General features: G+C 41.6%; 1 protein-coding gene across 2 annotated transcripts in view; it reads left to right on the top strand.

Moving 5' to 3' along the window:
- Nucleotides 1–17,540, top strand: part of NAV3 (neuron navigator 3) — a 1,248,418-nt gene that overhangs the window by 1,157,843 nt on the left and 73,035 nt on the right. For both annotated transcript variants that reach the window (XM_078674251.1, XM_078674250.1), the window contains one exon: nt 11,202–11,273. In XM_078674251.1, the coding sequence (XP_078530377.1) occupies nt 11,202–11,273 (72 nt within the window). The remainder of the gene's footprint in view (nt 1–11,201; nt 11,274–17,540) is intronic.

Raw genomic sequence — 17,540 nt, 5'->3', positions numbered from 1 at the left:
GTATCCTCCTAGCATTTTGTGTCAGAAAATGAAAATCTCCCTTACTTGCTTTAACCCTTTTTTGTGTAACATTGTTATGATTATTTTCTGTTTGTTTTCCAATTGTAACAACCCTGGAATTAGAATCTGTATTGTGATTGTAAGGATGATGAATATTTGTATAGAGTCTCAACCTGTTGACCATAATGGTGAGTTATTGTATCTAATCTAAACCATTTCACCTCCTCCCTCAGTATTCAACAAGTCTTTGAATGTCCAGCATTCCATTTCAGAACCTCTAAACTGGTCAAGAAAGTAAAACAAGCAGTTTAACATCTGATATTTTTAGGCAGACTTCACATCTTCACAGATCTGGAAATAGAACCCGCAATGCATCAGACTATGCCTGGACTGATTCTACACTACCTCTTCATTGTCTTATCAATTAATGGACCAGGATTAAGCATAGGTTTTGTCGTCTCCCGTAGCCTCCTGTCCATCAACACAACCGTGTACAATTTCTATGAGACTAGACAACAAAATGTCCAAGATTGCACTCTCTGGACCCCTCTTCCACAACACTAAAACTTGAAGCTGACTTCATCACATTCAATAGATGAGTGAGGATCTACTTTTTTTGCAGCATGATGAATCACACCCCTTAACTTTCATGATGTGCCGCCTAGTCCAGAGACCAGTCAGACACTTGGGAATGGCTATAAGTGCTTGCTCACAACCCATTCTTGTGCATGGGCCTGAGAAAATATTTTGCTGTCTTTCAAGTAAGCCTATTCCAATATCAGGCTCTAACACAAAGAATGATTTCCAGAAGATAGGCCAACAGATCGCCCTAAGGTTATGATCACAATGTTTGCCAATATTCATCGCTCTTTAAGCCTACTAAAATGTTATGAAATAGATGAAGTGTTGAGTACTGAATTCTAGAAAAACGTATCCCTATATAAATACTTAAGCTCATAACATCCAACAACATTGTTAAAGACCCACAATAAAACAATGCTTATGTTTGTAGATAGGGAAACTAAGTCAGACACTCAGAATGAAATAGTACCCAGAAAATTACAATCTGAGTAGAATGCTTCCCAGCATGAATTTAATAGTGAAGAGAGCATAGTCTTTGAAAGTTTACATCTGTGAGTGGTCCCAAACGTTCATCTGCTCAATGATGGCAAGAGACCCTTGACCTGGGCCTATTCTCTCAACCTGGTATTTTGAATCATCATGCATATATTCATAACACTTGCAGGGGCTGCTTTTAGTGTTTGTTTGTCGGGTGTGACATGGCTGACCTAAGGCAATGTTTTTTACTTCTTAGTGCTCTACTGCACATTACCTGAATGAGTATATGTGGTGGTGAATGCCTCTTCACAATCCTACATTGTGTGGGGTTAGGACATCACCCAAATGATGAGCTGTTCTAGAATTCTTTTCTCCTATCACTGTAGCTATAAAATATTTGTGGTGTGTGATCCTTTCTATCTGTGGTTTCCCACACTAGTAAATGATGGTCAGAAATTCTTCAGGCCAGTTGCACAAAGATACAGGTAATTAACAGTTGTCAAGTATCTAATATTTAAAAACTATATCTGATATGGTGATGCAATCCATTTACTTATAGGTATTAACACAAATTCTGCTATTAAGGTGGGCCAGAGAATAGCATGCCTAATTAATTTGAATTAGGCAGGTTGCAATTTGACACTCTCTATGATTAGGTACAGAAAAGGAACAGCACACCGCCATCCCTCTTTGCATTTACAAATGGGAAATGATAATTGTTAACATCATCTAGTGTTTCTTAAATGAACTGGTTCTGCTTTGAACATGTTACCCATTTGGGAAGACATCAGGGACCATTTCTTTCCCCTCCCACTAAGGCTGCCCACCACGATTCACAAAAAGTAGGATGCCCAACAGGAGTCTTTTCTCCTTGCAATTTTGTCACCAGCTCCTTTGAGAAGTCAATAACTCTTTAGTTGTTTGCAACTGTAATTGTGGACGCAAGCATTGATACATTTAATTTACAATTCACAGTTTGGAGGGGGAGCTTCTTCCTATTTGTGATTTAGGAAGCTTTTCTGATACACAAATTTGTTTCATAAATACAAAAATATCTTTTTTTGCAAATGTCAGGGTTTGCAGCTTCAAAATAATTTAGTACATCCTTCCCATACTTCAGTGGAAGCTGCAATGGAAAGTAGTGATATACCTACCTTACCAATTGTTTTGGACAAACCATAGTGATATTGTACTCATCATAATCTCTTTAGAGTGTCTCTAGTCAATGTTGTACATGCTGGAGTATCTGGATGCATTTTCCCCTGTCTTTTTGCCTCTATGTCTTGTGTTTTTGACTGTGTGCTGGATTTCTTTTTTTGCTAGTTTAGGAACTCTGGGCACTTTGCCACTGCTGATCAGCACTAAAGGTAACGAAAACAGGTGGTCCGCCTGTTTTCTTTACCAATCGTCCACCCAGGTCCTTTGACAATTTACTGGGTTACCCCATTTGTAATAATGAGCGCTAAAGGGCTAGTGCTCCCTGTGTAAATTGTAATTCTGATTGGTTTTCCACGATTGCCATATTTATTCACTGGTATATCCCTGGTAAAGTGCACTATGTGTGCCCAGGGTCTGTAAATCAAATGCTACTGGTGAGCCTGCAGCACTGATTGTTCCACCCACGCAAGTAGCCTTTCAAGAGCGTTTCAGACATGCCACAGCAGTGTCTGTGCACACAGTTTTTAGCTTCCATTTTGACCTGCCAGGTACAACCACTTGCCAGGCCCTAACCTTTCATTTTCTTACCTGTTAGGCATCCATAATGTAGGCCCAAGTTACCCCTCATGGGTAGAGTGCAGTGTAAGTGAAAGGTAGGACATGTACTGGTGTGTTTTACATGTCCTTATAGTGAAATACTGTGCATTTCGGTTTTCACTATTGCAATGACTAGTTCTCCCCCAGGTTATCATTGCAGCTGCCTTGTAATATTTCAACTTTCAATTGGGAACAGCTAGAGATTTGGAGTTTGTGCTCCCTGAGCTTAGTATTTAATAACACGTGTGTTAACAGAGTTGGTTTTTAAATTGTGTGTTTGAAAATGCCACTTTTAGAAAGTCAATGTTTTTTTTAACCATAATGTGCCTTTGCCTGTCTGTGGAATCAACGTCCGGTTTTAGATTGACAGGGAATTGTTGGTGCATTCACCCCAGACACTCACACAAAGGGAAATGAGGTGTGCCCTGCATAGGCTGATGGGTCATCCTGGGCTAGAGTGGTGGGAGGAGTTGTCACTACCACCTAAATAGGCTGTGGCTGCCTTGCACGATGCTGTCTCCACCCCTGTACTGTGGCTGGACAAGGGAGTACAGAAGTGATTACTACTGTGCAAGAGAGACTCTCTTTCAAAGTGGTGGACATATCCCTTTTTGAAGGGTTATCCCCAAACTTGTTGCTTCTTCCTCCTTTGTTTTTCCTGACCTGTGGTTGTTGGCTGTAGGACTATGGGCACTTTACCACTTCCGATAACTGCTAACGTGCATATGCTCTCCCGGTAAATTGTTATTGTGATTGGTTATCCATGATTGGTATATTTGTTTTACCAGTAGGTCCCTAGTAAAGTGCACTGAGTGTGCCAGGGCTGGTAATTCAAATGCTACTAGTGGGCCTGCAGCACTTATTGTGCCACCCACAAAAGTAGCCCTGAAAAGATTCCTCAGACCTGCCACCGCAGTGCCTGTGTGCAGTTTGCTAACTGCCATGTCGACCTGGCCAGTGTACCCATGTGCCAGGTCTTACCCTTCCCTTTTCATCCACATAGGACACCCCTACTGATAGTGAAATACTGCCAATTTCGTTTTTCACTATAGAAAGGCTATCTTGCCCATAGGACAGAATGGGGAATGCTGTGGAACATGCATATTTTCCCATAGGAGTGAGATTAAAATTGTAGTCTGGTATCCCTGAACTCAGAATTTAACAACACATCTTTTAGGAAGGATGGTTTTTAAATTCTGTGTTTGAAAATAGCACTTTTAGAAAGTGGCTATTTTCTTGTTAAACCTTTCTTTGTGCCTCTGCCTGTTTGTGGAGTGACAGGGGCTGGGGTGGCTCCAGGAGTCTGGGTGAGTCAGCACTAGGCTGAATAGGCCAATCTGCATTTGAAGTGGTGGGAAGAGTAGCACCTGAGCCTGAATAGGGCTGTGCCTGCCTTCCACAGTGCTGGCTCCACCTCCTGTGGTGCGTCTGGTGACCCTGTCCCACACTGACAAAGGAAGAAGTTGTGCACTGGCAGAGAGCACCCAGAACTGGTTTGGACTGTGCCCAGGACCCCTCACACATAGAGAACAAAGACTTTTGGGGTATAAATATCAGAGCTGAAACCCCTGAATTTTAGACTACTTCATGATCAAGAGGATTCCTTGCCATAGAAGATCAGCTGAAGAGACTGAGGAGAAGTACTGCCCTTGCTGTGTGACTGGGGTTGGCCTGCAGTTTGCTGTTTCTACTGAGGAGAGGACTAAAGGACTTTGCTGTGTCCCCTGCTTGAAGAAGGACTGTGCTGTCTCCACCTAAAGAAACCTCTCCAAGGGGCTGAGAAGAGCTGACGACCTGTTTCTGAAGTCACAGGCACAAAAGGACTTCACCCCCAGCTTCCCTGAACTTCCTTGCTGGGACTTCCAGTCTGCCAGGAGGGCCTGTAACTGTGTGTGAGGCCTTTTGTTGAAGGGAGCTGGAAGCGCAACGCAACAAGAGAAGCGTGACACCCCCGCAGCAGCTGCTGTCGCATCATCGGGAAGCTTGTCGCCGCTGCCCGCCGTTGCATCACCAGAGAAGCGTGCCGCTGCGCAGAGGGTGCCGTCGCATCACCAGAGAAGCATGTCGCAGGTCCGTCGCATTGCTGAGGAAGCGTGCTGCTGCTGATCATCGCCGTTGCATCACCGGAGAAGCGTGTCGAAGTCACCGAGAGTGTTGTCGCATCACCGGGGAAGCGTGTTTGAAGGGCCTGTCACGGCTCAGAAACCATCGAGTTCGCCATGCGGCCGTCGGATTTGCCCGCATCACCTCCACTTTTTTTCTCACACCGGATCGTCGCAACGCATTGAGGCGCCATCTTGTCACATCGGAACCGGACCGCAGGAAGAATCAACGCATCACCTTCTCTGCGACCCTTTTGTTTGTTTTGCGATATGCATCCCAGGTACTTTGTGAGTAAAGTGTCACATTTCATCACCTACAAGTTTATTTTTGCAACAACCTTTCTAAAGAAATTTTACTGAGTTTTTGTATGTTGGATTTTCGTCGTTTTGGTCTTGTGTAGTTTAGATAAAGATATTTTATTTTTCTAAACTGGTGTGGTGTCCATTTGTGGTGTCTTCACTGAGTTACTGTGAGTGTTTGTACACATACTTTACACATTGCCTTTAGGATAAGCCTGTCTGCTCGTGCCAAGCTACCAAGGGGATGAGCAGGCATTATCTAAAGTGTGTATCCCCCTTACCCTGATTAGAAACAAGGGTCCCTATTTGGACAAAGGTACCTACCTCTGCCAACTAGAAACCCCCATTTCTAACACAAAGACTTCAAAGACCTCAAACCCCAAACTTTTAGTACACTTCTGGACTAAGAGAACCCTACCAAGAAGAAGAGCTGAAGAGCTATCAGGAAGAGTACTGCCCCTTTGCTGTCTGTTGCTTTGCTGGGTTGGCCTGCAGTTGCTGCTTCTGTTTCTGGGCAGTGGACATGACTGGACTTTTACTTTGTTGTATCCTGCTTAAGAAGATTCTCCAAGGGCTTGATGTAGAGCTTGCCTCCTGTTAAGAAGTCTCAGAGACACAAAGATTTCACCTGCAGCATACTTGAACCCTACTGCTGGGAGTTCTGACCTGCCTTTAGGTACCAATTCCAGTTCTGGGCCCTTGGAGGTTGTTCTTGCTGCAAGAAGTGTCAAGAAAACATAAAAAAATCATTGAGTCACCCTTCCAGGGCCTGTTTTTCTGATGCAGCACCGCCGTGAGGGAATAATTTCCCCACACCACTGCCGTATGGCTGAAGAAATCAATGCGGCACCTGTCAGTGGCTGAAGAAACTGCCTCAGCTCGAGTTCAGCACACATAGTCTCTGAAATCCGAGACCTGCGCACTGACTTCGATGCAGGCCCAGCTGTGCAGCTGAAAGAATCGAAGCATAGTGGGGCCATGACTAAAGAAATCGACCCAGCACCCGTTTGCTGCTGCCACATCGACCTTCAGCAATTTCTACGCATCCCACCGGTGCAACATGTTTTTCTGACGCACCCCTGCAGACCAGAAGTGTCTCGGGTTTCGACACCTCACCTCCCCCTATTGTTCGGATTTGATACAATACTTCTCCTGCATGCGGCAGAACTGACACATTCCTTCCCCACAGACTCAGGAACGGACGCATTGCTGTGTTATCCGATGCTTCCCTCCTCTGCGGCTGTTTTGCCTTGTGATTTTTGATGCATCTCAAGGTACTTTGTGTAAAATGACTGCTTCCATAGTTTACTATGCACAGAATTGCTAAAACCTTTTAAAAGGCATATTTTGAGTTGCGTATCTTGGAGTTTTGTCATTTTGGTCCTGCTTGGTTTATATAAAGATAATTCTTTTTCTAAACTGGTGTGGTGTCCATTTGTAGTGTTTTCACTGTGTTACTGTCTGTGTTTTGCACAAATGCTTTACACATTGCCTCTGAGATAAGCATAACTGCTTGTGCCAAGCTACCAATGGGGTGAGCAGGGGTTATCTTGGATGTGTAGCTCCCTTACCGTGACTAGAAGGAAGGTCCCCTTCTTGAACAGGGTGCATACCACTGCCATCTAGAGACACCCATTTCTAACAAGGGTAAGCAAGCATTGGCATAGCCAATAGGTCTTGCCTTTGGGTCTTTATAAGTATCAGATGGTATACAACGGTTAGCACGCATTTTTTACAACGCGGTGCTGTTACCACGCTACTTTTACCACGCAAGTCGTTACAACGACTTGCGCTGGGGGGCGCTCCAGGATAGTAAATAGTTTAATTTACTATCCAACTCCTTCCCTAGAGTCCACGGGGACTGGAGTTGGAATAGTAAATTAAAAAATTTACTATCCAGCGCCCCTCCACGCAAGTCGTTGTAACGACTTGCGTGGTAAAAGTATCGTTGTAACGGTACTCGTTGTAAAAGTACGCTTGGTACCGTCATACATCCGTATCAGATATCCAGCACAATATCCTTGGTGTAACAACATCAACTGTTACATGGATAAACATTTAGGGTCGTGGACCTTGGTCAGCGGACTCGATAATTCTCGCTTCGGTGCTTACTCTAATCCGGGGTTCCACTCGGCAACTCTGGGCATTAGCTTGCCTAATCTCCACAACGGCCCCACCAATTCGGGGGATGCCTGGCTCCACCTTGGGGACTCCCAGCAGGGACCATCCCACAGGGAAAGCCAGGACGGGTTCCCCAGAGTTATACAGCGCCAGGAGATCTATGGACGGGTAGCAGTGCGCTTTACAAGCTCAAAAATATTTACAACAACAAAAACAAAAACAAACACTTATCAGGTACCCAAAGGCGAGACCTATTGGCTTTGCCAATGCTTGTTTTGTTTGCTGCACAAAAAAGGTCTTAATCGCAAAACAACCTTATGTGCCCATACATGCAACTTTACAATTACATAGTCAATGCAATCATAGCTTATATAGCCTTTGAATACCCAATTAAAGAGCACCAGACTTATTTGCAACATCAGACACCCAGATTATTATAAACTCTACTTTATGGTTATTAAAATCTTTACAATCCACAGTTCTTCATAATTGTTAGTATTTTTGTTGTAAGACCTACTACTGAAAACCCCGTGCCATTACATCTTTAAAAAAACTCTGCTGGGCGCTTTGCACTGTTCTCCTGCTCTGATCGTTCACAAAGCTGGACATATGTGCCCATCACTGAGTGCCTGGACTCCGAAGCTGCAGTAAAGCTCATTAAACATATTTTTTAACTGACGGTCTCAGCGAATAGGTCAGAGAATTGAGGTAAAAACAGGGTAAAGTGATCACTGATGGAAAGGTTCTGCTGTTTTTAACTACGAAGAGCGAAGTCACCCGGACTCCGACATTCCGGGAATGGAAGAAATGTAATTTCTTGGGGGTAAAATGATTGTTTGTGGCGCAGACAATACTCAGCCAGCTAGCCATGTTTGGATGGTCACGATTTACTGAAGAAGTACATTTTATTGCTCCTGAAAGTATTACATTCCTACAGTGTTACTACCAAACGATACTGAAACTTAATGCTAGTTTCGTTATAATCTTGTTTATTTCTGGGGTGTTATTTGTGTATTCGTTATCAGATATTGTTATTATTACTATTGGTGATTTCATTCGTAAAGCTCAGTATTGTCGAGGCGCTAAAGATACACTGTATTTCATTGCGTCATTTAATCTGTTCATTCTCTACCATTTATCTCCTGTTCTAAAATCACCAGAGCATTTTAAGAGGAAGAAGTAATTCCAACTGGCTGTTAATAAAAAAAATACTGGTTCAGGATTTGATGATTTTAGTAAAACCGGGAAACACCAGCGTCTTTTATTATTAATTTGAGAGTTTGTTTCTTTTCTAAGTGCTGCCAATTTCTGCTGAATGGAGGTTAAGCGGTTTCCCACGTTTCAGGCGCGCAACACCCATTGGGCTCACGGGGCTTCAGCCCCCCCCCCCGTCGTGCTGCTTCGCGGGCTGGCAAGCATTTAATTGCAGCCGCACCCGAGTACTTAACAGGTCTTTAAAAGACAATTTAGTTGTAAATGAGGCTTTTGTTGTGTTGTCACCCCTTCTCACAGCCACTTTGTCCGTGGTTGAAAGAATTAGCGCCCCCGAAATATTTTCAGCCCCCCCCCCCCGAAATTTGGCTCTAGTTGCCCGCCTGTCCACAGTCCCAGGCTGAGGGAGTCACCATGCCCAACAGCGCTGACAAGGAAGAACCACCGTCCACCAGCTCACCCTCCAGCCCCTCCGTCTGCTCGCCTCCCTCCTCCTCGTCCTCCGGGCCCTCCACCGGCAAGAACATCTGTTCCAGCCGCGGCCTCGAGATCCTGGACCGATACCTGCTTAAGGTACAGTGCGGGTGGGAGGGGAATGGAGGGGGCGTCCTCATTAAAGAGGGGCATGTTTGGGAATGCATGCAAACATTAATAATAACCCATGATCGCGTGACCCCTGCGCCCCGGGGCAGGTGGGATCTAAGGACTGATGAGCTTGCTTTGAATCTAATGCTTCACCCACTTGAATAAAACTGTGTGATCTTGGCCAAACTGTAAACGTGGCAGGGGCGCAACTAGAGCCAAATTTCGGGGGGGCTAAGAAAAAATTTCGGGGGGGGGGCTGAACTTTTAATCAGTAGGCAGAGTGGAGCTGCAGGGCCTCCAACAAGGGGTGAAACAACAGCAAAGCCTAATTAACATTCAAATGGTCTTTTAAAGACCTGTGAAACGTTCGGGTGTGGCTGTGTGTGTGCCCGGGATCTTTCTTATCCTGGGCTGCCACACACGATGGGGGGGTGGGGGACGCTGAAGCCCGGTGAGTCCAATGGGTGTTGAGCGCCTGCTAGGACACCCTGTTTCTTATCCTTGGCTATTCTGGCACTAATCATACCAGGCATATCTGTCAAAACGGTTAAATGGCAGCAAGACAAGACTACAACTCCCAGAAGACATCACTCTTTCAGAAGAAGCCTAGAACCGGACCCTTGCTGTCCTGATAGCATCAAGTTATGTGATACCCAGGCTGATACAAAAGTCAAGTATAATATCTCAGTGGGCAGAGCTGCTAGCAAGGGGCATACCGCATACAGTTGACAGCTGACAGGTGAGAGGCTGAGCAGAGCTTTGCTTTTTATCCATCTCAACTGATAAAATGAGTACCGCTGAACAATGGTAAAACTCATCAGTTGCCTAGAGTAGATCCACTTCATGGTGTTTGCGTAGTATGTGGTCAATAATATAGCTGGAGTTCAAGATTGCACAAACATCCCCTGCTCATTACCATCCCAATCTCATCACAAGTGAGGGGAGTGCGGCCGAGAGCAGCGAGGCGCAGCGCTTCGCTTGTGAGTGCGAGGCGATAATTGCTACCAAATGGCGCTGCTCACTTCCGCAAGGGAATCGCCATACGTGTACGCCTTGCCATTCAAAGCAATGCAACGCGGACACGTTTTTGCCTCAAAAAGGGAATCCATGGCTAGAGGTCTTTTTCCTAGACAGTGCATGCGTGCTGCTAGGCAAGACCTAAAAAGAGTACTCTGTGGTCCAGGCTTGCATGAGTAACGCTTGTATATTTTAGGCGACTTTAGGCTGGTCTCAGTTATGAAATGCTGTTACTTCTTCTATGTAGCTAAGGTTTAAGCCAGCATGACATTAAAAGTTGACAAAATGGAACATGCTTGTGCAGCTAGTAGGCGCACATTGTCATTTGTGAAATGTCAAAAATATATGTAAATAATTGGGCCACCTTATGCCTTAGATTCTCCTCTATTTATAAACCTGGTAGATAACTAAAATTGAACGTACATAACATCTTTTTTTCCAGTCAAGAAGTACGTTCGAAAATGATTTTCTTGAAGGCTTGTTATTGCAATCACAGAGTCGAGCTGCACATTTTGTGCATGTCATTATCAATCATGTGTTATGCTTTTCGAAGACTCTTCAAGTCAAAAGCATTGATTGAAAATCAGAAGTGGGGAAAATAACGTGATTTTAGTTTAAATTGTTTTGAAGTGCGACATATATCAACTAGTGTGCTTCAGTCTGTGGATTTTGATGCTCCGATCACTCCTTTTGAGTTAGTAAATTAAAATTACATCAGTTTGAGATGTGGTTCACTACAGACACAGTTTCTCAATACCTAGGTCGACCAGCACCATTCTGTCATGGCCGACCTACGAATGGAAGTATGTTTATGTAGATCAATATATAAGTGATTCCTCTCATTCATAAAAGTGTTGTTTTACTATCGTGTCATTTAATTAGAGCTAAGATATTTGTGTTTTGAAACAAACTTATAGGGTGAGCTGTGAAAGATACTATACCATGGACGTCTGCATCTTCATTAAATCCGAAATATGGCGCTCATAACATGCCCTATTATTTCACTCGAAGGGCCAAGTTAATGTGAGTTATGTTTCTCTCTTTCTTTAGTCCTTATATCATTGGAACCATGAACCAGGGTGCTTCTTCATCCCCAAATCTCGAGTTGCATCATAACTTCAGGTAAATACACTCAATAATGTTTAGCATGTTTAGTAATTGCTGATAGTCTTAGGATCAGAAGAAAAATGCCATGCCTGAATTTACACTTGTCATATTTAAAGAGATTTACAGATCAATACTCACAGATTATTCTAAAAAATTCCTCAGTTATGTCAGTTCAACACATTTGGATACGTGATAGATTTGATTGCCTGAAATCTTATTTGTTTGTAAATCTTTTAGTTATCATGACATCTGCGCTAGTGCTGTTACCTTGAAATCTGAGAACCAGTGTTTTAGCAGATTTGACAGGGGCACAAGAGAGGGCTTGGTCCAAGAGGATTTAGGCAATTTATAATTGAATCAGTAGAGAGTAGAGACTTCTTCATTGGGACAGGATGAATGTGGACTTATTTGGGTTTCAATTGAGACAATGTTGGCAATTAACAGTCTAGTGCTTCCTAGAAGGATCTTACACACAATATGTGTTCCTAGGTAAATATTTTCATCATGATGATGGAATGGAAAAGGAGTGAACCTTTTCTAAGTTGCACTATCAATGCTCATCGTAGTACCCGATGTTAAGTGAAGAAGTGCATGGGCAACTCTGTCCAGAGCTGCATACTAACCAATAGAGAGGCCATCACTCTGAGAGGCCCCATAATGGGACTGGATTTTCTCAGCCCTGGAGTTACCGATACCAGTAGTACTGGTAAATCCAAGGGTTGGGAAAATCTCTCCCATTATGAGCTGGGCCTTGACGGTCCACTAAGAAATGAAAAATTACAATAGGAATCTTTGATTCCAGGTCTGATTCCTCATTTTGAGCCGGACCTTCACCCAGCGGTTTCAACTGCTTTTAGTTGCCTAAATTTCAGTGAGTATGTGTCATAATTCCAGTAGGGCTGTTAACTGTTAGCAGCCTCATTTGAATTAGGAGGGCCCTTGTAATGAGGGCTCAGAGTGGTCAAGTAGCATTAACACAGGTACTTATCCATATCTACCATCACATACAGGGCGCCATCTTTCACTTAAATTGTCATTAGTAGTACTTCTCAGTCTTGTCCCAGAATGGTAGGACCTGCCGAGCTTAAAAATAATCAATGTCATTTTATTTGAAGTGGAACTGCTTTTTACAATTATCTTCCCAAAAAACGAACATTTAGAGAACAGTCTAAGATTAACAGAATTGTTGGGTAAAAATTTGGTTTCTTTAGTAGTAGATTTTCAGAATTTTCGGGGCTCAGGGAAAGTACCATTAAACAGTGATGCATTTATGTAGTGATAAAATAGACGGAAGTATAATAACAAGAACATTTTTAGTGAAGCACTCTAGGAATTTATGCAGTCTTTTCCTATGGAGAAGAGGGCCATGGGCCAGATAGAAGTTTATTCAAATGCCTTTTAAATTGTTTTTTTTTTCTAAAATATGAGCATTTGATCTATTTTCTTAAGATTCTCAACGATTATAAAGAATATGGGGCTCGAGTTAGTCTCCATAGTTTTTCTGTATGGTTAGTTTAATTGATATCTGCATGGAACCAGGATGCAGGGTTTCTAGGCTATTGGTTCAAATCTATTGCCGATCTCTGAAGTCTTATCACTGTAAGATGTTTTAAGCATATTTCAGTTTGAGAACACTGGTTAGTCTTTTTTTTATTTTTGTTATATATCTTAGGTTTAGGGGTGGGTGTAACTGCTGTAATATCTCTAGTGTAAATACCGCAAAATTACTCGTAATTAATCGCAATTAAATGAGAAGCAACATTCAGCATTTAGCGCTATCATCTTAGTGCAGATTGCATCCTTGTGCCCAAAATGGGCTTGGGGATGCATTTTGTACTATGAAAATAGCACTAAGTGCTACAGGACAGGAACAGCCGTACCCAGCAGCCACTCACTTTCTCTAGTTCATTGTTCCTGGGCTTCTGCAGTAGGATTTTTGCCCCAAATTACTCTTAATATTAAAGCTGGCGTAATCACGCAATTTCTATAATTTTGCACCTCAAGAGTAATTGCAATATACCACCATTGCCTTTTTGACTTGGGTCTTATACCCACTTGAATAGTGCTTCCTATTACAACAGAGATTGAGTATGGATTGATCTGGCTGTTTATAGATTGCATTACCTGGTTGCAAATGTTATACCAAAAGTTCAAGCCACATCCAAAACATATGGACCCATGCACCTTGGGCAGTTTCTAGAGATACCGGAGTCTCTCATATGCAAGGAGGTAATAACCATTGGGCAAATAATTGCATTGTTTTGTAGTTTGCCACTCTTAAGGTCTTTGTACTATATTCCGATGCCCCCTTCCATACTGCAACATCAATTGTGACATGTTTCCTTTTCTCACTTTCTAAAGATTTGTTCTTGTAATAATCATGGATTATTGTCAAAGGGTTGAAGATATGAAGCCCAATAGACTATCCTTTGTGGGAATATTCGTTCTTTAAAGAGATTTATGTCCATTGCTTTGGTGCTTTCAATTTCTATGATTGCTAGTTTAGATATTTGACTTTATAATTGCTAATAGGCCAACTGATAGCATCCTATAATGGAGTTAATTTTGTCTCATATCTCTTCCCATGCAACTAATGTAGCGTCAATTAGCCTATTCGCTACTTTCTTGATCCCAGCTTCTTCCCCGTGTTTAAGTTCCTTATGTGTCATTATTTTGTGGATGTGTGATACATCTGATTCATCATGTATGCTAGATAGCTTAAAGTACTGAGGGAGCTGCTTATATCTTATACAATGCATATCCTGAAATCGATATGTCACTAATTTAGAGTCCATTCCATTTTTGGTTCTTTATACACCCAAGTGTGTAACCAATTAAAAAGAAAGTCACAAAACCTTGTGTTTATAGAGATTGTCCTGGAATGATGCCAGTGGGGTAAAGATAATAAATATACTGCTTGAAAGTAGTTTGTAACATCCGGGAGGGCAAGACCACTTTAGCCAGCTCAAGTGCATAGTTTTCTACACAAATCTTGAAATTATTCTGTCTCTTTTAAATACATTTTTCAAAAAATACACAGATAATGGTACATAATAAGAATACCAATAGTGGAAAAATGCTAATTTTATTAACAATACATCTCCTAAATACCCATATTCCTAAGTATCCTATTGATGGTGAATTTTTATTGCAACAAGAAAGTTGATATCGTGTTAACAGAGCTGTTAAATGGAAGAATCTCCATCTTGGCTTTATTTATGTTGTAGCCTTCCAATGTGGAGTGTTACACCATTAATTGAAACAGTGAGTTTTTTAAAAAGATTGTTGGAGGTCTAAATATAGGGCAATATTGGCCCTATAAAATCTTGATTTGAGACAACTGGGAGCCATAGATTTGAGTAATGTTGTTGGTGTTATTGCTATAGCATAGGGCTTTATGTGCATAGCAAAGAGCATGGTAGATGGGTGTCACCCTGTCTCACAAATTATGCTGATTTGCTTTAATGCCTCCTCATTTATAATCACTGATACTGAGGCCTCTTCATAAATGGTCATTAGGGCTTGAATCTGTTGTGTAGGGAATTCCATTTTAAGTAACACATGCCAAAGAATTTTCCAGCAAAGTAGATCACACACTTTCTCTACACTGTTAAAGAGAATTATAGCGGCAGTTTAGAGCTGCTGCAGGAATCTATGATTTCTTTTAAAGAAATTGGGATTGGCATATAGCTGGTGGTTGGGTATAAACCTGTTTTGGTCGCAATATATTACATGTGATATAACAGTTGCTAGCCAATTTTGCTATTGCTTGAGTAAATATTTTATAGTCTGTGTTTAATAGGATTGTGAGATGCTATAAGTTAAGAGAGAAATGCAAAAAGAGCAAATGATGGGTGGAATGCTGAACAATGTTAAACTCTCACCCCCATTTCTGAGATCTGGGTCTAAATCCATAGTTTCTTTGCTCACCACGCCATTCCAGTTTTGACCCAGCCGTATGCAAATCAATCTTGCCCCTGCTCCCCAATGGAACAGTCCAGCTGAACTGGTCATCCCTGGACTGGAATCAAGTATCCTAGGGCTGGTTTATTGGGTTGCTTTTAGTCACTCCAGGTTGGCTTGGATTATATTTTACCAATCCAAAGCTGTAGTACTGTGCCTGGAGTGGTATAAGGCTTTTGTGATTTTATACTTCAGCGTGGATGGCTCTGTGCTAATCCTATGCTTAAAGTCTTTGCTGCAGGAATGGCAAAATACTTTTTCCCTTTCTAGCTCAGCAGGGTGACACTGCTAATCCCATGCTTTAAAACTGTGCAAAAATCACAAACATTTGAGGTGAGCAAATTCAAGTGCTTCTGGTGTTGTAGAGTGATATATATATATATATATATATATATATATATATATATATATATATATATATATATATATATATTCACTGAAAAAAACCATAGGTTAGAGACCATATATAGTTAGGAATTAGCATTTAAAAAACCTTGAAAATTCACTGAAAAAACCATAGGTTATAGACCATATATAGTTAGGTATTAGCATTTAAAAAACCTTATTTTACTCACACAAAACCATTGAAATTCCATATATAGTTAGTTGCACTAACTATATATCGCGCACCCGCAATCCACTGCTGATGATGTCACATATTACATCATTCATGACATGGTCAGTGACATCACTGATGACATCACTGATGACATCTTAAATGACATCACTGATGACATCACTGATGACATCTCAAATGACATCACTGATGACATCACTGATGACATCATCCAGTGACTGTGTGTTTCTGTAAAGTTTAAATATGTTTGATATATTGAAGAATGAGTGGATGTATAAGTGTCTGGATGAAGGATTTAGTAAGTGCGTGACTGACTGTATGAGTGAGTGAATAAATGTGTCGTACTAAATGCATGGGTTAGTGACTAAACTGTCTGAATGTGTGCATCAGTATGTCTGTTGTGATGTAAACTGCTGCATGTGTTGATCATTAGCTATACGAGAGGCTATATGTGTTATTGATTGGTTGCCCAAGTATTTGTATGGGAGATTGAGTTTGTGTGGGGGTGGCTGGGAGGTGTGTGATTCTGTGCATAGATGTTTGAGCAGTTGATTCACTAGGTGTATGAGTTCAAGAGTGCATGTGGAAAAAGCTACATGGGCGGTTGACTGTGTGCATGAGTGTATTGATGAGTGAATGGATATCTCAATGCTACATGTCATAGTAAGTACATATGTAAAACACAGTACATGTGAGAGTTGGCATATATAAATAACTGTGCATGAGAGCCACTGAATGTGTGAGTGGCTGTATGGATCATTGTGAACTTGTATCAGGGATTGTATAAGAGAGTAAATATGTGTTAGTATATGTTTGAATAAGTAAGGTGTGTATAACTGTATAGTTGAGGAAATGGAGGTGAGATTGTTTCTTTGCATGACTGACTAGGTGTGTGAGTAACTCCATGGATGAGTGACATTGTGTGAGTGTCTGTATACACTGAGTGTATCTAAGGTTATATTAGAGTCTGAAGAGGTTTATCGTATTAGCACAAGAATGATGTCAAATGAGATGTCATCAGTGATGTCATCAGTGATGTCATTTGAGATGTCATCAGTGATGTCATCAGTGATGTCACTGACCATGTCATGAATGATGTAATATGTGACATCATCAGCAGTGGATTGCGGGTGCGCGATATATAGTTAGTGCAACTAACTATATATGGAATTTCAATGGTTTTGTGTGAGTAAAATAAGGTTTTTTAAATGCTAATTCCTAACTATATATGGTCTATAACCTATGGTTTTTTCAGTGAATTTTCAAGGTTTTTTAAATGCTAATTCCTAACTATATATGGTCTCTAACCTATGGTTTTTTCAGTGAATTTCAATGGTTTTTTAATAGCAAATATCATAAGCTGTCGAATGTCAAGTACGTGGTAAGTAAAAACATTTTCGTGTTTATGCACACTGATCTGCTTTGAATGCTGCCCCCCCCTCATTTCTATTACGAGTACTCTCTCTTTGCAGATAGTGAAGGGTAGTTAACGCAGGCCTTTGCCCCCGTTGTAATCCGTCGTGCCTGCTTCTCTCTCCATTTGATTCATTGTTATCCAAGCATTTACTGTTTTAGAATTGGTTCTCTTTGGTTCATTCTCTATTTACAAACAAGCACAGAGTCGCAATACTCTGTTTAGTCTTTGCAGATAGTGAAAAATCGTGTAAAAAAACAAAAGGAATCGAACAAAATCAGTAGGCCACTAATGGGATCTCTTTTTGACCTCGCTAAAATAGAAACAT

Source organism: Lissotriton helveticus, chromosome 1_1 (assembly GCF_964261635.1).
Source record: "Lissotriton helveticus chromosome 1_1, aLisHel1.1, whole genome shotgun sequence".
In the NCBI taxonomy this organism is placed as follows: Eukaryota; Metazoa; Chordata; class Amphibia; order Caudata; family Salamandridae; genus Lissotriton; species Lissotriton helveticus.
Note: the sequence above shows the minus strand (reverse complement) of the source record. Positions and strands in the feature narration are given on the sequence as shown.